Consider the following 20,427-nt stretch of genomic DNA (forward strand, 5'->3'; position numbering starts at 1 on the left):
AGGCGTGTGCCAGGCATGCTTTACAGGACCTGGATTAGGTAGCATTTAGATTCAGTGTGTAAGGGGCTTTCAGTAGAATGTAAGCTCCTTGAGGACAGGTACTGTTGTCGTATCCCCAGCACAGAGCATAATGCCTGGTAGGTATTCAGCACTTAACAAATATTTTTTATTAATAATTTTTTCCTGATCCCAGTATAAATTGTTTACACCCATGATTCTCTGTGAACCAAGGCACATTGATTTTTATGTAGTTCAGCCCGGCTACTGAACTACACCCTTATTATCTTCCTGCTAATCGCCCACTGTTGGACAGCATGGAAGGGTTTTCTAGTGTTTTGGGGACTCTTAGCAACTACTGAGAGCAAAGATTACTAGTTAGTCAATTGGCTGGCTTGATTGTGAGTTCTTGGAATATAATTTATGAAGGGATTTGTTTAGAAATGTTTACATCAAAACAAAATGTGTCCCCTTTATGGAAGAAAATTAAAAATAAGAGAGAATTAAACTCAGTCGTCAGAGCCAGGTATGAGACAGAGAAGCAGACTTCCAGATTTGAAAGAGACCTCAGCGGCCATCCGGTCCCACTCATGTCTGAGAAGGCATCCCTGCTATAACATTCCCAACAAGTGGTCATCCAGACTTTGTTCAAAGACACTAAGTGAAAAGGAATCCTTTCCTTCAGCTGGCATAGACTTGAGGCCCTCAGCTTTGTGATTGTCATCCCCTAGAAACTCCTGATTATCAGTGTCCTTCCTTACTGGGCACCCAGAACCAAACACATTAATAAAGGGATTGACTGACTCAGGAAATAAGACAGCTAGACTGACACTTCACTATTTCTGAAAGCTGTCCTTCCCATACCAGCCCAAGTTTTTGTTAGAGTTTTCGGTTATTGTTATATTATGCTGCCACCTCCCACTTAAGAGTCATATGACTTTGTAATCCACTAAAACCTTTGATCTTGTTCAGACAAACTGCTATATAAACATTCCTCCTCCACCTTATACTTGAAAAAGTGACTTTTAGAACCCAAGTATAAGATGTACTACATTTGTAACTATTAAATTTTGCTTATTAGATTCATCCCAATCTGTTAGCCTGTTTAGCAGGCTGTTTTTGCATCCTGACTTTCTCATCCAGTATGTTAGCTGTGCCTGCTGGATTTTTGCCATTTGGAAAGAGCCTTTGAGCATAGGGGACTCTTCGTCCACAACCTGTGCATAAGAAGACCTTTCCAGAAACCAGTGGAAAACTTCTCCATCATTCAGGTAGTCCTTTGAAAGCCTGAAAACTGGTGCCACCCACTTTATTGTTTTCATCCTGTGGAATAGGGTCACCTCAACCCCCTGTCTCTGCTCCTTTGAGTCCTTATCTGTCATGGCAACTTGTGGAAGAACAGAAGAAAATGGAAGAATATGTTTGTGGTTCATTGACTTGACTCATGAAGTTGCTAGTGGATTGACAGGGTTATGAAACTCAGGAAAAGATGTGGGAACCAACATAAATCAATCAATAAGCATTTATTAAGTACTTACTAAGTAAATACTTATTTATTAAGTACTAAGTACTTGTTAAATAATTAGTCATTACATACTTATTAAGTACTAAGTATTTCTTATTCATTAAGTATTTACTATTGCCTACATAGGCTAGGGATACAAAGAAAAAGCAAGAAAAGTCCCTGCCCTCAAGGAGCTTCCATTCTAATGGGAAAGCTCACGTATATAAATCAGAACATATAGGATAACTGTAGAGGTGAATGAATGTAGCATGAGAGAGTAGCATTAGCAGTTAAAGGGACCAGGAAAGGCATGCTACAGAAGATAGTGCTTAAACTGCTTTTTAAAGATAGCTAGGTATTGCAGTAGATAGATTTTGGGCCTTGGAATCAGGATAACCTGAGTTCAAATATTACTTCAGACACTACTAACAAGCTTTATGACACTAGGAGATTCATTTAACCTTTCTGTGTCTCAATTTCCTCATCTGTAAAATGGGGATAATAATATTACTTACCTCATGGAACTATTTTGAGGATCAAATGAGTTAATCTAGGTAAAGTGCTTTGCAAACCTTTAAGAATTATGTAAGTGCTAGCCAGAAAGCCAGTCATTCTAAAATTTTAAGGTTGGGAGAAAGACCCCTTCCAGGCATGGAAGCCAGTGCAAGGCACAGACAGAAGAGAGAATATCATATACAGAAATGGCAGGAAGGCTGGCATGACTGGATCACAGAGTATGTGGAGAGGAGTAGAATGTAAAAAGATTGGAGAGGTAGGAATGGGCCAGGTTATGAAGACCTTTAAGAGCCAAAAGATTTTCTGTGTTATGCGGGAAGGATCACTGGGATGTGGATAAGGTGCTACTGGAGTTTACTGAGCAGGAGGGTGACATGGTAAGAGCTACACATTAGGAAAATTACTTTGAGAGTTGAGTGGAGGCTGGATTAGAGAGAGGAGAAATGAGGCGATGCGACCAGTTAGAAGGCTATTGTAATAGTTCAGGGGAGAGGCGATAAGGGCCTGAGCTAAAGTAATGACTTTGTGAACGGAGAGAAACACACACACACACACACACACACACACACACACACACACACACACACACACACACACACACACACACACACCCAGAGATGTTGTAGAAAAAGAAATTATATGATGTGGCAACTGATTGGACATGACGGAAAGATGAGTTGAGGATGCTGCTGCTTTGAATATGAGTGACTGGAGGGACAGGAGTTCCTCTTACCATTTAAAAGAAGTATAGAAGCAGGGAAAGTTTGGGGGATGAAGAACCAATTCAGTTTAGTGTATGCCGAGTTTGAGGTGTTATGATTCAAAATGTTCAGCCAGGAGTTAATGATGTAGGAGAGAGACTAGCCTAGAAAATCCTCTGCATAGAGATGGTAATTGAACCCATGAGAATGGATGAGATTACTAAGTAACAGAACATAGAGAAACAGGAGAAAAGGGCCCAGAACAGACAGAGCTTTGAGGGGACACCCACAGTAACTGTACTTGACATAGATGAAGAGCCGGCAAAACAGAATGAGGACAAGTGGTCAGACACATAGGAGGAGAATGAAGAGAGAAAAGTCCTTTGGACCCACCTTGGCACTTTTTTAAGTAGGCATCCTTGGTCACTTCAGAAAACAGGTTCAGATGAGTGATAAAAATCAGAAGCCAGATTAAAGAGGTTTTAGAATAAAGTGATAGGAGAAACAGAGGCATCAATTGGAGACAGATTTGTCGAGAAGTTTACCTGGGAAGGGAAAAAGAGATAGCTGGTGGGCATGGTAGGATCTAGTGAGGGTATGTTTGTTTTTCTAGAAATTTGAGCATGTTTATCAATAATGAGGAAAGAATCAGTAGAAAGGGAGAGATTAAAGATTAGAAAGTGGCGGTAATGGTGGGTATAGTCTGCTGGAGTAGATGGGAGAAGATGGGATCAAGGGTACATGTAGAAAAGGATGGCAAACAGAGGGTGACCTCATCCTCATAGACTGGGGTGAAGATTGTTGGGGAAGAAGTCAGAGCGATGTGAGATGAGGAGGAAGTGAGAAGAGGGAATTCTCAAGAATGAGTTCTTTTTTTTTAGTGAAGTCTGTAGGGCGGTACTCTTCAGAGAGAATTCAGGGAGAGGGTGGAGGAGAAGAGGTCGAGTGGTCTGATTAGCTTAATAGAAGAAAAAGTTAATAATAGCTGCTGTGATGAGTGTTACACAGAATCAAATACAGAGAAATAGAAGTATTGCCTTGGCTATAGTGAGGGATCAGTTGAGATTAGCTGGCATAAATTTGTAATGGACGCACTCACTTAATGTCACATTCAAAAAGCTGTGGGAGGAGGAAATTGTATATGAGACCTTGGTATGACAAGGGAAGTTGAATGAGGTACAGGCAGAGTATGCTAAATTAGCCTGCTGCCGCTGAAGGTGAGGACTAGGAATGCAAGAAGTTGCGGTTGAAAGAATGAAAGCTTTGGAGAACCATACTGAGGCAAACAAATGGTTATTGCCTGTATTTTGGCTTCCTAGTATAATATGGATTTCCTAGTCTTGAGCCCTTGTCCTAGCAAAATTAGTCTTCCCATTCATCTCAAGCCCTCATATTGTGTCACTCAGTAGATCAATCAGTCAACCAAGTATTAAGTGCCTATTGTATGCCAGACACTGTGCTGGGCACAAGTACAGCAAATGAAACAAACTTTGCTCTCAAAGAGCTTGTATTCTAATGGGGAAAACAAGAAGTCCACACAAAAATAGAGAAGATAAATTTAAAGTTAATATTTACAAAAGGTTACTTGGGAGAAAGGGCACCAGCGGCTATCGGAATCAGGAAAGGCCTCCATAGGAAGGTACCAACCAGAGCCTGGCTTTTCAACTTACACTTGTTCTCATTCCAACCTAAATCAGTTCAATCAGTCAACAAGCTTGTGCCAGGTGATTGGGATACAAAAACTAAAGAGAGAAAGTGCCTGGTCCTCATTTCCCAGGTGAGGACTGCCACCCCCACAAGAGGTTTCTTTATGGTATTTGAAATGCCTAAGCTTTCTAAATCAAAGTCATGAAAGGCTTTAAAAAGTTGGGGTTTGGGGGCTTTTTTGGGCAGACAAAAACATCTGTCCAAGTGCATGCCCTCCGCTGTTGTGTCCCACTCCATTTCATGACCCATCTGTAGCAACTCAGTGTATCTGGAATGTTTTGCTGTTCTTGGCTAGAATCAGACTGTGGATGTCGTTATGATGACAAGCAATTAGTAGAAACCTCCTGGAAGCCATTTTTTCCTTTCCCAGGATGTTTTTGTGGTCATTCCATAGGCTGTTTTTCTCATTACTTTCAATGAGCACAGATCTCCTAAGCATAAGGCTTATATACAACAAAGCTCTGGCATATTTGCCAACCGCAGAAGCCAGTCTCCTTTCTGATAAGCAGTGCATTGTCCCTGTGTATTTTTGCCTTGAATCATCTGGCATTGTGCACACGTGTGCATGGAGGCAAGCAGTGAATGCACAGTGTTTCAGATTTCTAAGATGTGTATTTTTTTAAATGAAAATTCCTGCCTAGTAATCTAGTACTTCTTAGATAATCATCAATAACTTGGACTTTGCTTTATGGGTTCTCTGGGGTTACAAGAAAAGGTACCAAAATCTTGTTCTAACTTTGGAATTTTTTCCAGAATCCAGTTCAAATCTTTGAGACTGAGATTCTTTTTTTTAAACCCAGAAGAATTACTTTTGGGTGTTTCTTAGTGGTTACAGCCTCCTCATCTAAGAGAATTTATTGGGTCTGCCCTAACAATCCATAATTGGCACATTACTGGGCACAATCTCCAGCATAGTATTTTGGAAATGAATCCCAACTCTCACAGATGTGTTCTCGTTCTTTCTCTCTCTCTCTCTCTCTCTCTCTCTCTCTCTCTCTCTCTCTCTCTCTCTCTCTGTGTGTGTGTGTGTGTCTGTCTGTCTGTCTCTGTCTCTCTCTAAATTATCTTTGATAGTTTAGCAAATTAGTTCCAAGATAGCTGAGCAGTAACTTCAGTGCCAAGAAAAAACTCTGTTTTTGTTTTTAATACCTTTTGGCTGTATTTACTAGGTCCTTTTGTGTCTAGTTCAGTGGTTTCAGTGGTTTTCCTGAATAAGCTAATGATATTAAAATGAAAATGAAGGCATCACTTGTCACACCTCGCCAGCTGGGGCTGGAAACAAACAGGAGGCAACTTGGGGCTGTTAAACAGAGATGGAGACCCACCTCTGACCTTGTACAGAAAGGTGCTTAGGGAGGCTGCTGGCCATAGAGAGTGTGAACCCTTGCTACAGAGATGACTCCGAGTGAGTAGTTTCAAATAGCCAGCGCCCTTGTGATGATCCACTTGATCCTGTATCCAGTTGTGGGCCTTCGTCTCCGTGCACACCTGTCTTTTATGAACCAGGGCAGCCCAGTGAGTAAATTGTAGAAGGAGAACTTGATGATGCCTTTCCTTATCAGGCTTTGCAGGAGCAGTTGACGTCAGTGGTCCAGGAAATTGGCCACCTCATTGACCCCATTGCTACAGCAGCTCGAGGAGAAGCAGCCCAGCTGGGACACAAGGTACTCAAGCCTCGTGGCGAATCTTTTGAGTGTGGATGTGTATCTGTGTGTGCATACATGCGTGAACACATTGCCCATCTGGATCTGCTTAGAGAAGGAGAAGTATTTGAATTGGTTATGCTCCCCAAAATCTCTCCCATCATGCTGTCAGGTGTCGGATGGTTGCTTCCAACACTACATGAAGCTATAGAAAATGTCACTTAGCCTCATCCTAGCATGCACTCAGGAAAATAAGTCATTTCAGGACCTACCGTGCCCATTGAAGTCTGACAGAAGCAGCTATGCCCTGTGCCTCTTACTAGTAGGCATTGCAACAAATGACCATTCCCTGCTCGCACCCTTCTTTGACAGTGCATTCCTTCTAAGAACCAGAGGTCTTAGAGGTCTTTGGTGCAAATAAAGACTGATCCCAACAAGCTAATGCTGACTTCTAGAGCTTTTTTTTTAATCATCTAAGCTTACCTCATTTTAGTGTATTTTAAGGTAGTGCTTCTGTCCTGATTCTTGAAATTTAGGGAAAATAATTGTTGAAGAGCAAAAGCCTTTACCTTACTACTTGCCTAAGAAGTCATTCTCCAAGTGCTAATATTTCTTTTATTTTAAATGCCTATTAAATCTTTAAACTGTATTGAATTAATTATGTAAATTCTTCACTGGTACTTATTTTGGAAATGTTCATGGTAGATACTATAAAATGGATTTTAATTCCCTTGTGATTTTGTCCATAGATCATATTCTTCAGATTAAGAAACCAAGGTTCCAAAATTTCTATGCTAACTAATCCATCAGTTAACACTAACACTTTTGGTTGCTTTTTCTTTTTTTTTTTTTATGCCAAAATCACCTAAAGGTGTCCAGGGGTGGGGAACTTGAGGCCACATGTAGCCTCTAGGTCCTCACGTGTGGCCCTTTGACTGAATCCAAACTTCATAGAACAAATGCCCTTAATAAAAATAAATTTAAAAATTAAAAAAATATTAAGTAAAACCACCCTTATATGCTGATGGATGTCAGAGTTTTCTACTAGAGTCCATTGTTTTCCACCTTACGTACTCAGGGAGTGTGGAATAGAGGAAAAAGCATTAGTTTTAGATTCAGAAGATAGAGATTCAAATCCTGGTGTCTGTGGTGCCTTCAGTGCACCAAATTCCATAAAAATTGTTATAGTTGCATTTATTTACACATTTGCCCAGTTGTCTCCTCCCCAGTTTTTTTGCCCTGTTTTCCTATATCTTGAGGGCTTTTTTTAGTTGTTTCTAGCAATAAGATAATGGGAAGTAAAGAAGAATGGTATTCATTATTCCATCTAATCATTTCAGTGATTCAGCTGTCACATAGTTAAATGGTAGGCATTGGACTAATCCTTGTGGATAGAAAGACAGCAAAAAACCTGTTCCTGCTCTCAAGAAGCTCACAGTGTAATGAGGGAGCAAACAGGCAAACAACTTAACAGAAGAAGCAAAGCCTTCCACAGAGTTTTGAGAGTCTGAAGTGTGGTAGTTTAAAATCAGCCCTGGTGGTACACCACCTAGGACCAAAAAAATCCATTTCCTTTAGGATGCAAAGACATCTATCTATTTCTCTTCAATTGCTGGATTTAATTCTCACTAAACATTCTCTTAAACCTGAGGAGTTCTTAATCCAGAGTCCTCAAACTTGCTTTTTATAACTGTATTTCAATATAATTGGTTTCTGTTGCAATTTTACATTTTATTTTATGCATTCAAAAACATTCTAAGAAGGGGATCTATGGGCTTCAACAGACTGCCAAAAAAGATTAAGAAGTCCTGTCTTAATCCATCAATTAAATTAATGAAATGCACTTTTAGAATGACATTTTATATAGAGTGCTTGCAATTTTCAAATTCCTCAGAGCATGTTGTATAAGCCTCTCTCTAATAAATATAAGTGATACCTCATAGCTTCAATACCCAATGTGCAAATAAAATAGTGTCACCTTTGGGAGAGCAACAATCCCTTGTCATGGAGGAACAGATTGGAAACTGACACTAGTCTTTCGGAAGCTATGTGCAAGATAACCCTTTCAGGAAACCTTTTCCTAATTTGATAGTCATGATCCTAAATCAAAATTATTATTTCTAGGTCACTGCTGGCTAATAGAGACATCATTCTGACTTCTAGATTTAAAGAAATATATACAGGTTTAATCTGGCTCCTGCTTGTGTAATCTTTGCTACAGGGTCCTCCGTCTACCCATCCACTCCTGGTAGTCCATAGATACACCAGACCTATTCACTGCCTCACCTGGTAAAAAGGTCTTTCCTTCCATATTACATCACAGTGCCCAAGAACTACCAGTTTCTTTACGCAGAACTCATTTCACAATCATGTCTAGTAATAGATTCACATATTGAAAATGCAAAATTAATACCAATGCACCATTAAGATGAAGAAGCAAAAGCATCAGAGGTCTGAAAGTTTAAAGGCAAAAGAGCTGTTTTCATGTTTTCTCGCATTAGACCTTGGGCTCTTTGAGAGCAGGAACTGTATCTGGAGCACTTCTACAGTGCCTAGAACATAGTAGGGGCTTAATAAATACTTAATGACTGAATGGCTTTTCAGAGTTGCAAATTTACTCATGTTTGTTATGGAAGAGATTTAACTATAAATATAAGAAGAGAATATAAAATTATTTCATGTATAATGGATCTTTATGCAAATTATTTTTAGCAACATTTTCCTGGAGCTCAGTTCCATCATATTGTTACCAAGTTTACATTTCTTAAGGGCAGCTAGGTGGTCCAGGGGTTAGAGCACCAGGTCTGGAGTCAGGAAGTTCTGAGTTCAAATCAAGCCTCAGACACTTACTAGCTGTGTGACAGAGTCACTTAACCCCTGTTTGCCACAGTTCCCCTTCTGCAAAAATGGAGACACACCAGAGAAGGAAATGGCAAAACACTCCATTATTTTTGCCAAGACTCATGTAGAGTCAAACACAACTGAATGACACCACATTTCTTAAAGGAAGGTTTAGAAAACAACGCCTTTATTAAAAACCCGGTTTTGGAGCATCGGAGCATCAAGACAGTAAAACATTCGTCATGCCCTCCCTTTTTTGTGTAGCCTGAATGGTGAGACCGAGACTCCTGTTATTTAAAAACAAAACAACAACAGCCATAAAAGACCACACAAACATAAAGTTCATTGTCATGACAACACATGGGTTAGACAAAGAGAGTTCATCTCTGTGGAGCATTATGAAGTGTCCTTCCTTTTCTTCTTCCAGTCTCCAGGTTACAGACCTGAACCTGATAACAATTTGCTTCCTTTATTAAAGCATTAAGTAAAACCTTAGAATAGACCCAATCAATCACTGTCCCTTGGCAGTTCAGTAAATAGCTTTTCGTCAGCCTGGGCTAAATCCAAAGCTAAATGTCTAAAGGTAATGATAAAGGATTTTTTTGCTTTTTGTCTTTCATTCAATTAAGCTTTGGAAGTATCCTGGACTCTGCTAGAAAACATATGACATTCGAAATGGGCACTAAGGATGTAATCTTTTGGTTCTATCATGAAATTAAGGAAGCTTGTCCATCAATGATTAAGCGTTCTTTATATAGTAGAAAAGATAATTGTCCCTTTTTTTTCCTCAAAAGCCCTTAAAAGTTTCTTGTTTTTAAAATAATTGGCTCTAACATTAGACACATTTAAATTCCATACTACTGAACAAGTTTTTCTACGCTCCTATAATGGTTACAGAAAGGAGGTAGAGTTCCTCAAGGAAGTTCAGAACTGTTCTTTATAAATTTCAAGATGGGTTTTCAAAAGCCAAGTTGCACATCTTCCTACAGACTCATCTGATCTTTCTTTAACTTCTGTCTTTCCCTTCAAAGTATGGCTTAAGATATGTTAAACTGAATGCCTTTTTTTGTGGGGTGTTTTCCTTGCAAGGTCACACAGCTGGCGAGTTACTTCGAACCCTTGATCTTAGCTGCAGTCGGTGTGGCATCTAAGATTCTAGATCATCAACAGCAGATGACGGTATTGGACCAGACCAAGACACTGGCGGAGTCTGCTCTACAGATGTTGTATGCTGCCAAAGAAGGTGGAGGCAACCCTAAGGTATACTCTAAAGGACCCTTCCCCCATTAAAACCTCACAGTGGGGTCATTTTGAAGTAGTCACACATTCCTGCTGTGTTAAGTATTGCTTGGAAATTTTTGGTTTTCCAAATCAATAAATCTTTCCTTTCTTATTTATATTTGGACGGTGAACTACGAGACAAGAAAACGTCTGTAGTATTGGCATTCTTAATATTCACCAGGGAAAGAGTGAGAAAACTATATGATGAAAACCTTTTTTTGTTGGCTTCTTTTTCATGATATAGCAGTATATCAGAAAGCAAGCCTCTTTTGGGATGTGTGTGGTTATTACAGGAATAAAAACACTATCTCTGGGCATCTGCACAGTACAGGGGGCCTCTTTCCATTATTTTCAAGCAAAAAATATATCTTTAGATGCATCTCTCAATTTAGACATTCACTACAGTACAAAGCAAAATGTGGTGTAGGGTCACTGATGGTGTTGACTTTTGTTATCTTAGCGTCAGCAGCTTTTGTTATCTTAGGGACGGGATGGGAAATGCTCTGGCCCGTTTGCAAACGGAACATTTCTTCAGCTTGTAATATTTTGTTGTTACATTCAGTGACCAAGGACAGTGGTGTGGTCATTTTCATTAAGAGGTAATGTTTGTGTTCAAATGTTTCACTAAATAAACAGCAAGTGCCTTCAGTTCATCAGGACTTGAATCCTAGAAATGGAGCTTTAAAGGCGGGGCACCATCTATTCAGTAGCCGATGACAACAGGTTACATTGGATCTCAGTGCATCCTTCTATAATCAACTTCATTTGACAGAAGATAGGATGTAAAGATTTGGTTTTGATGCCTAATAACTTGATTCCACCCAACTACTAACACATATATTTTTTCTTTGCGAAATGTATATACACAGGGTGTCCCAAAAGTCTCAGTGCAGCTTTAAGCTATTTAAAGCTGCATTGAGACTTGGGGGGGGGGGGTGAAAGAGATAGAGAATAGGTCTAAATATATGTTTTGATATTTTATGTGTTTACTCTTTCCTTAAATTTCTTCAAACATGCCAAGCACCAGAAATTGAAAATAATATAGTGGGTAGATATAAGAGAGAAATCAGTTAGTTGGATTAAAGGCACACATGGCATGCTTATTAAATTCACGAGACTGGCCATTTTGCTCTTCCTTATGCAGAGCATTCCATCTCACATCTTCACAGCTTTGTACCAACTAGCCCCTCTCCCCCATATTTGGAATGCTTTCCCACCTTACTTTTCTTCTTAGAATCCTTCATTTCCCTCCATAAAGCATTTTATGATCCTTCCAACTGCTAGTGCCCTAACCCTAAAAAAATGTGCCTTATATTTATATGTATGTTTTATTTGTGTCCCTAATGTCTCCCTGGATAGAGCGTGGGTTCCTTCAGGATAATGACAGTTTCGGTTTTGTCTTGGTAGGTACCCTTCCCCCTCAGCAGAATGCCTGGCAGATAGTTGGCATTTAAATCATACTTTTTTGTTGACCAATTGATATAATTTGTGCATATTCTCTTTGGTTGTCCCCAGTGCCTGGAATGCTATCCCACCTCTTTTCTACCAGCTAATCTCTCTGGCTTCCTTAAGTTCCAACTGAAATCACACCTTCTACAGGAAGCCCTTCCCAAACCACTCTTGATTCCAGTGTCTTCCCTCTGTTGATTTTTCCTATATATCCTTTATATCACTTGCTTTTTATATATTTGTTTGCATGCTGTCTCCCCCATTGGATTGTAGCCTCAGAATTTAGCGCAATGCCTGGCACATGGTAGGCACTAAATAAATGTTTATTGAATGAATATTGTCCTTAGAGGCTAAGTGACTAGCCTCAAGTCATACATTTTTATAGTGGTAGAGCCTAGACTGGGACCCAAATCTTCCAACTGTAGCAGCACTTAATAAATGCTTACTGAATGATTGATAGATTGATTGACTGTCCTGTGGAAGAGGGACTGTGCCTCTTTTGCTTTGCCCCAGAGAGAAGAACTAGGAATAGCTCATTGAAATTGCACAAAGACAAATATGGACTTCATACAAAGAAAAGCTTCCTAACCGTTAGATCCATCTAACAGTTGAATGAGCTGCCCCAGGACATGGTGAGTTTCCTGGTGGTCTCTAAGCAGAGGTTGAAGCGTCACTTGTTGGTTATGGTTTAGCTGGAATTGTTTTGTCACGTTTAGGTCAGACTCTTTGGCCATTCAAGTCTCCTTCTAACTCTGAAATTATGTGAGTCCCCCTAAGAACTTTAGGTAAGGTGATTAGGGTCCAGTTGCTATGGAAATAAAAAGCAAAGGGCAAATTTTTGAGATGTGGCTAAGAAAGACTCCTCATCACATGCCTCTTGGATTGCATGTGTATTTCAAACCTCAGATGAAGAAGATGAGCAGAAAGCACCACATAGGAAAGGAAGAGGCATTTTGCATGGTTTTTAAAAATTTTGTATTTTTATGTCAGGGGCATCAACCTGCAATGTCTAGTGAGGTGCTGATCTAGACAAAGAACTGAAATGTGGATTTGGCAGTTAAGTGAATTACTGATAATATGTGATAGATGGGTGAGCTCCCTTTCTGACACAGTTGTCACACTCAGTTTAAATAGCCTTTTCACAGGGAATCAGGCTGGATCAAATACTAGTATCTAAGAATGAAGACCACAGTTTCTTCTTAAGTGTAGCATTACTGCCCTCTTACGAAGTGGGTGTGTTCATTTACAAATCAAAATTATGTAAGACAGCACCTCCTGATAGGTCAATTTGATATGGATTTGGTCAACATGAATATAAGCAATGTCTTGATACCTAAGTGATGATAATCAAAGTCCCAAGTGACACTGGCAAGACATCATCTACAGAAGAGAAGAAAAGAGGAGGAAAGAAAAAAAAAGTGGAAATATATTTTAAAACAAGGGGAAGTAGAGCAAGAAATAATGTGAGGTATGATATGGTTTATTTTATCTTATAATTTTTAAAATGCAGTCCTATAATTTGGTCTCCAAAACACCTTTGTGACATAAATTGAAGTCCCAGAATCCCTATTTTGTAGGTGAGAATGACTTTGATGAGAGTGAGGTTGACTTTATCAATCAGCCAATCAATAAACATTTATTAAGTTCCTGCTATGTACCAGGCACTGTGCTAAACTGGTATGTTTATATGCTGTTTCAGTGTTAAATTTCTTAGAAGTTTTTTATTGTTTCTTTTTTCCCCCACAAAATAAGATTTGGAAATATATATGTTAGAAATATGTATGTGTGTATTTATGTATCTGTACATACATACATCTATATATATACACACATGTATGTGTATGTGTGTAGGTATATAAAGGTGAGGGAGGAGGAAGGCATGTACTACAATATACCAAAATCGCCTTATAAATTGATTTCTGATATAAATGCATAGGCCATATCAGCATTTAAATTTTTTTAATTGACATTTTTCTTTTTTTTATTTCTAAAAACATGAAAGTGACTTGCCCAGTATGACACAGGCTATTCATAACAGAACAGAGACCCAAACCAGGGTGTCATGATTTCTAGCTTCTCAACTCTATACTAGCCTTCCTTACTTTATGCTGTGGGCTTCTTTCTAGAGGGCTAGAGCATGAGTATTTGTTTCCTTTCCGGAAGGAATAATTCCATCAGGCAAATCTGACTAGATTTCTAGTATGTCGTTTTTCATTGAGTTTTCATTTATATAGAGGAAATCTCGCAGTTGGAAACATATGTATCTAGAACTCTATGTTTGGTAATGAAATTTTCAGTTTTAGAAATAACTGAAAGCTAGGTGAAATATTTCTCAATAACTCACCTTTGACTTCTGAAACTTTAGAATATGTGGTTGGTAAAGCAAGATAATGTTACATTTCCTTTAGTCCCTAACTTTCTCCACCTTAAAGCTGACCAGTTTTGTAAACCTGACTGGTGTATATCACTGCTGGATTATAACACTCTGATCACTGGCCACCGCTTCATCTCTAAGGTGGTATAAGCCAAGAGACCCCCATAGCGTATGTTTCTTCTCTACCTTCACCTCAACCTTTGGAAACAAGTAAAAACTGTCTAAAAAGCAGAGAACAACACTGTTTGTTGAAAGAAATGACCAAAGAGAAAAAAATATAAGTTTTTAGAATCTTAATGTTAGAAGGAACCTCATAGGTCAGTCCCTTTGAGCCCAAAGGTCAGTCCACCTTCCCACTTCATTGTGGGAGTTCCTCCTATGACATCCTAATAATAGCATGCATTTCTATGTTGCTTTAAGGAATACAAAGTGCATTCTCCACAATAACCCATCAAGGCACATGATACAATTGTCTCTGATTTATATATGAGGAAACTGGGGACCAGAGAGTTGAAAGGATTTGCCTGTGATCACACAAACTAAAACGTGGAGGAGGCAGGAACCTAAATTCTCCTGATTTGTCTCTAGCCCTCTTTCTTCTGTTCCTCTCACAAAGAGAAGAATTAACTCTTTGATTTTGAGAGTACGTGGTGGGTAGTTGGCCAGAGTCCCAGAGATAGGTAGTCAGGGCAAGTCGAGGTCCTTGGTTTCTCGTGTTGCCAGAATTCCAGGGCCCTCTGTCTTTGTTCACACTGCTGTGACATTGACCACTGAGTTCAGTCCCCACCTGGTTAGGGCATTCTAAGACCTCAGGAAATGAAGCCAATGGTAATTAAACAATGCAGTTAGAAACTCATTAGACAACAGGATAGGGATCAGATCCCTAGCCTCTGCCTGAATACTTCCACAGACTGAGTATAAATTCTAAATGGTTTAATCACATATCCAAGGCCTTCTACAACCTTTTCAGTCATGTCTGACTCTTTGTGACCCCATTTAGTATTTTCTTGGCAAAGATACTGTAGTGGTTTGCCATTTCCTTCTCCGGTTCATTTTATACATGAGGAAACTGAGGCAAACAGGTGAAGTGACTTGCCCAAGGCCAGATTTAAACTTAGAAACATGAGTCTTCCTGACTCCAGGCCCAGACACCCAGCTTCCTTTAGTATAACCTACCACCTCATTACCTTTCTACCCTTATTTCACAATTTTCCTCTCCACCCCATCCCAGCTTGACTACCATGTCCAGAATTTTCTTCCATGCTTTTGTGAGGCCTTGTCCCTGTACTTAGATCACCTCTAAATGCAAACCTTCCTCCCCGGGCCTCCTGTTCTTGGCCCATCTCTACCTGTTGAAATTCTGTTCATTAGTCAAAACCAAGTCCATTTCCTCATTTCTTTTATTGCCCTCTCTACCTGCCCCCTCAGGCAGAAATAATCTTTCTTTCTCTTAGTCTTCATGCCTCATTTATGCTTTCGGCATAGTTTCATTATGGTTGGTATATTGTTTGTGGATTATATCCCTCCTGATCATACGATCCATGAGGGCTGGGACTTGGCTTTAACTTTATTTCTGTTTCCCCTGGCTTCTAGTATATTGCTTTCCATATAGCAAGTGTATAATAAATTGATATTAAATGAGTATATAAATGCCTCATAAAGCAGCCTGCTTCATTTGGTGAACAGCTCTAGTTTTTAGAGACTTTGAAAAAATGGAACTGAAATCTGCCTCCTTGAAACATCTTCCTATTTGCTATACCCTAGGGCTAACTGCCCAGCTGTACCAGTTACAGGACTAAAGAGAAACTAATATGCTTCATTTACCTTTAAAGTATGTATAATTTAGTCTACAAACTGAACAGAATTCCAATTCTTTTACTTTTGTGCTGTGGAAAGCAATAACAAGGAACCTTTCTTTAATGTTAATTGAGGACCTCCTGTTCATTCATTCCTGAAAGGTTTATTAAGGACTAGTCATATGGAGAACATCAATATGCTAGTCACCGAGGGTGGAGGGAAGAGGGCGCTGAATTTGGAGAAAAAGTGCTCCCTGCCCTTGTGGAGCTTACAGTCTAGTAGTGGAAGATAATGCAGGCATATAACTCTAATAGACAATGTCACTTGATATATGCATTAGAGTCTTTCAAAACAAGATACTTTGTAAGGTCAGAAGGGGAAGGTTATATTGCTGATGGCAGAGTTAGGAAAAGCGTTAGGGAGAAGGTGACATTTCAATTGGTCTTTAAAGGATGGATATGATTATTACAGGAGTAGGCAGCAGAGAGGTCATTCCATTCGTGAAAGGGAGGAATGAAATGTAGGGCTGGATTAGAGAGCAGAGCAGTCTTACTTTGCTTAGATACGCATTGGTCAATAGAGAGGACTAGAAAGGCATGGTGACAACTGTAGGTCAGCACCCTGGCCAGGGACAAGGGGAGACAGGATCCTGAATCAAGTCAGCACTGTTCAAAGATCAGCATTGAGCCAAATGCCATTGCTGCTTTCTGCTACCATTGTGGATATGCACAATAACGTATCAGTGGGGATTTCAGGATAAGTAAGGGTAGAATACACCACCAGTAGTTATAGCCAGTTGTGACTGTTATAAGTGCCTTTTGAAGGTGACTGTGGGGTTTGGCAAGGGTCTGACTGTACAGGGGACATGTCACAGCCACTGCCCAGAAGAATCATTTTGAAAGGTATTTGGGGTTGGGGTGTGTGTGTATGTGTGGGTGGGTGTGTCTGTCTGTTTTCCCTCCTCCTGGATATCTTATTATTAAAAGAATTTCTGTGATAAAGCCTTCCAACAAGACCCTGGGGCTTTTCTCTGGTAGGGCACAGCCGTTTGAGCTTCTGTCCCAAGAGGGAAGGGGGCCAAGGTACTAAGGAGATTTAATGCCCCAAATGTAATAGTACTATTAACATAATGAATTATACTGTTACCCCTCTACCACATTAGAAATCTAGGCATATATGGCACACAGTTTAAAGGAGCAGTTGCCCAAGCTGCCTGGGGTTGCTTCTAGGACAATATTGAAGTAAGATGAGCTTGTGCATGTCATCATCCTGATACCCCTGCCTTGAAAAGGCTGGACTGCAAGTAGCTATACTCCTGATTGTGTTTGAACATGTACCATAGAGTCATTCAGCTTCAAGGGACTGTTTTAGCAAACTTCGGCCATCATGGGCTAATGTGAATTATCTGTGAAGACAAAGCCTTGCTTCTTTGAAGTAGATCAGATCACCATCACAAGTGGGATGAATTCACCCATTAAACAGAAATGGATTGCAGAATGGAGCAAAATTCAGAAAACAGCAGCTTATGCTGCTTATAAGAAACACATTTAAAAATGGGAGATGCACACAGAATTAAAATAAGGGGCTGGAGTAGAATGTATTATGCCTCAGATGATGCAAAAAAAAGCAGGGTTTGCAATCATGATATCAGACAAAGTCAAAGATAAAATAGATTTAATTAAAAGAGATAAACAAGGAAACTACATTATGATAAAAGGTACCATATGATAATGAAGCAATATCAATACTAACTTTAAATGCACCAATACCATGGCATCTAAATTTTTAAAAGAAAAGTTAAATGAATTACAGAAATAACTAGTAGTACTATAATAGTAGGGGATTTTAATCTTCCCCTCTCAGAAATAGAAGTTAAGGAAGTGAACAGAATTTTAGATAAGCTAGATATGATAGATATATGGAGAAAATTGTTGTTGTTTACCTTTCATTCTGTAAGAGGACCATGGCATCAGGAAGATGATGCTATGACTTGCCAGTGAACTGGATTTAAGTGAGGGAGGGCTGTGCAAAGTTACCAGCCTCACTTTCTCCTCCAGAGCCATCTGGGTCCAGTGGCAAGATACAGATCAGGATGAGAAGAAAATGAAATTACTAATATTAAAAATGAAAAGGGTGAATATATCACCAATAAAGATGTAATAAAAGCAAATTTAACGAGTTATTTTGTTCAATTGTATGCCAATAAATTTAACAACTTAAGTAAAATGGAAGAATATTTAGAAAGAAGAAAAAAACTGCCTACATTAGCAGAAGAAGAACTGGAATATCTAAATAGACCTATTTTAGAAAAAGAAATTGAACAGGCCATCAGTGACCTTCCTAAGAAAAAAGCACTAAGAAAAAGAAAAAGATGGATTTACAAGTGAGTTCTATCAAACATTTAAAGACCAACTAATTCCACTATTAAGTAAATTATTTGGAATGATAGGCAAAGTAGGGGTCCTACCAAACTCCTTTTATGAAACAATTATGATAACTGATACCTAAATCAGGAAAAGTAAAAAACAGAGAAATAAAATTATAGATCAATTTCACTAATGAATATAGATGCAAAAATCCTGAGTAAAATACTAGCTAAAAGATTAGAACAATACATTACAAAGATTATACATTATAAACAAGCGGGATTCATACCAGGAATGCAGGGAGAATAGCTAATCAAATTGTGGTGTATGTTCAGGATGGAATATTACTCTGTATAAGAAACAAAGAGCTCAGCGATTTTAGAAAAGCATGGAGAGACCTCCATGAAATAATGAAGAGCGAAATGAGCAAAACCAAGAGAACATTGTGTTCAGTAACACCAGTATTGTTTTATGAACAACTTTAAGCAACCAAGTCATTGTGACTATTATAAATACCCAATTAACCGCAAAGATCCAATGAAGCAAATTGTTGTTTAAATCCAGAAAAAAGAACTGACATATGTGTGTGTGTGTGTGTATACATATACATACAGATATGTGTCTGGTGGTAACCATCTAAAAGTTTGGGGTGGTGGAGTAGGGAGGGGAAGGGGAAGGGGAAAAAAAGGAAAGTTACATGACAACTTTGTATATTTGAAAGAAATAGCAAATTATACATAATGTATCTGCAATTTCAAGTGCAATCCTTTGTTTTTCTATACCACTTTTTTATGGAAATGCTTGTTTTATTTCTTAAGTTCAGAGTAAAATCAATGAAAGAGAGAGAGAGAGAAAGGAGGGAAGGAAAGAAGGAAGGAAGGAAGGCAGGCAGGCAGGCATTTAGTAACAAGTAGATGTCCATGATATCCCTGACTTTGGGAGTTCTGGGGCTTTCAAGATCTTTGTTTCTGCTGTGGTGGTGTTGCTAACCACTACATTCAATAGTAAGGCCTGCTAAGGCTGTAGTAAATGAAGTAATAAGGAACAAGGCTGGAATTTCTCATTTGGAAGGAGAAACCTGTTGAGGAGCCTGGGGAAGGAAAAGGCAGCTTTCCTACCAGTTACCCTAGAGTGGGGGGGCCCTGCCCAAAACAAAAGGGGAGGCCCCAAATGTTATTTATTAAGGTGCTTTAGGGAACTATATTTCCTGAAGCTAGGAGAGCATATGGGAAGTACATTCTCTGAAGTACAGGGTCATTCTCTGAGAGGGGAGGGGTTCATTTCTTGTGCACTCTGAGTTCAGAGGCATGAATGCAAACAAGATGCTATTTGTTTTCCTGTGGCTTGAGCCAAATCAAATTAGAGGCATAGAGCATAGAGCGCTGCCCCAAGAGCCAGGAAGATCTGGGTTCCAGCACTACCTCAGACGTATCAGTGGTGCAGCCCTGAGCAAATTACTTTATCTCTCAGGGCTCCAAGCCATTCTCTAAGACTGTACATTACAGAAAAGGTGCCAACCCTTATTGGTAAAGAGGTTTTCCCCATCCAGGAGCTCTCTGTAACAATGAGGTCCCAGATCTGGTCCCTCTCCCTATCAAATAGAAGTCAAGATTCCCAAACAGGAATGCCCTGGTAGGCCCAGGAGGGAGCTAACTTCTGTTATTGTCACTTACCTTAAGGTGAAGATAGAAGGGAATCCCACTGAAGACAAGCACTTGCTAGAGGTCATTAACTCAGAGCAAGTTTATAGTCACCACACTGATCTCCCTCTTGGGGCTATCCTCTCCATATGGGCAAAGTTATTCACTAAATGAGTGAGCAATGTAAGCTTCATGGGCATACATGCAAACACTTGTCAAAAAGAAATTTATTCAGTTTTCTCAGTCAATCACAAGGACTTTTTTTTTTTTTGGTCCCTGTTTACACTACTGAGGTCTGAGTGAAATCACCTTCTGTAATCACCATCTTCTTCCCCTGAATTCGGACTTTCCAAGTTGAGTTCAGGAAGGATGAAGCTATATTAAGCTCTATTTAATTGGGCCTATTTGTATTTAGTTTTGGAGATCAGTGGACAGGCATTCAAATGTGGTGTGACTGTTCTAGTTATGCATATTCTATGCTTCCTATAGCATTTAATGAAATGTTAGCATTTGATTTTTGGACCAGTCATTCCTGTGATTTCATTGAACTAAGGAAATCCTATCCAGAAAACTCCTACGAGTCAATCAATCAGCGATCATTAATTGTTTTT

General features: G+C 39.3%; 1 protein-coding gene across 1 annotated transcript in view; it reads left to right on the top strand.

Moving 5' to 3' along the window:
- TLN2 (talin 2) overlaps positions 1-20,427 on the top strand; it is a 575,966-nt gene that overhangs the window by 450,151 nt on the left and 105,388 nt on the right. Inside the window, 2 exon segments of the mRNA XM_078151184.1 lie at positions 5,988-6,089; positions 9,999-10,169. Of these exon segments, the coding sequence (XP_078007310.1) occupies positions 5,988-6,089; positions 9,999-10,169 (273 nt within the window).

This window comes from Phascolarctos cinereus, unplaced genomic scaffold, assembly GCF_003287225.1.
Source record: "Phascolarctos cinereus isolate Bilbo 61053 unplaced genomic scaffold, phaCin_HiC Scaffold_3;HRSCAF=262, whole genome shotgun sequence".
NCBI classification, from domain to species: Eukaryota; Metazoa; Chordata; class Mammalia; order Diprotodontia; family Phascolarctidae; genus Phascolarctos; species Phascolarctos cinereus.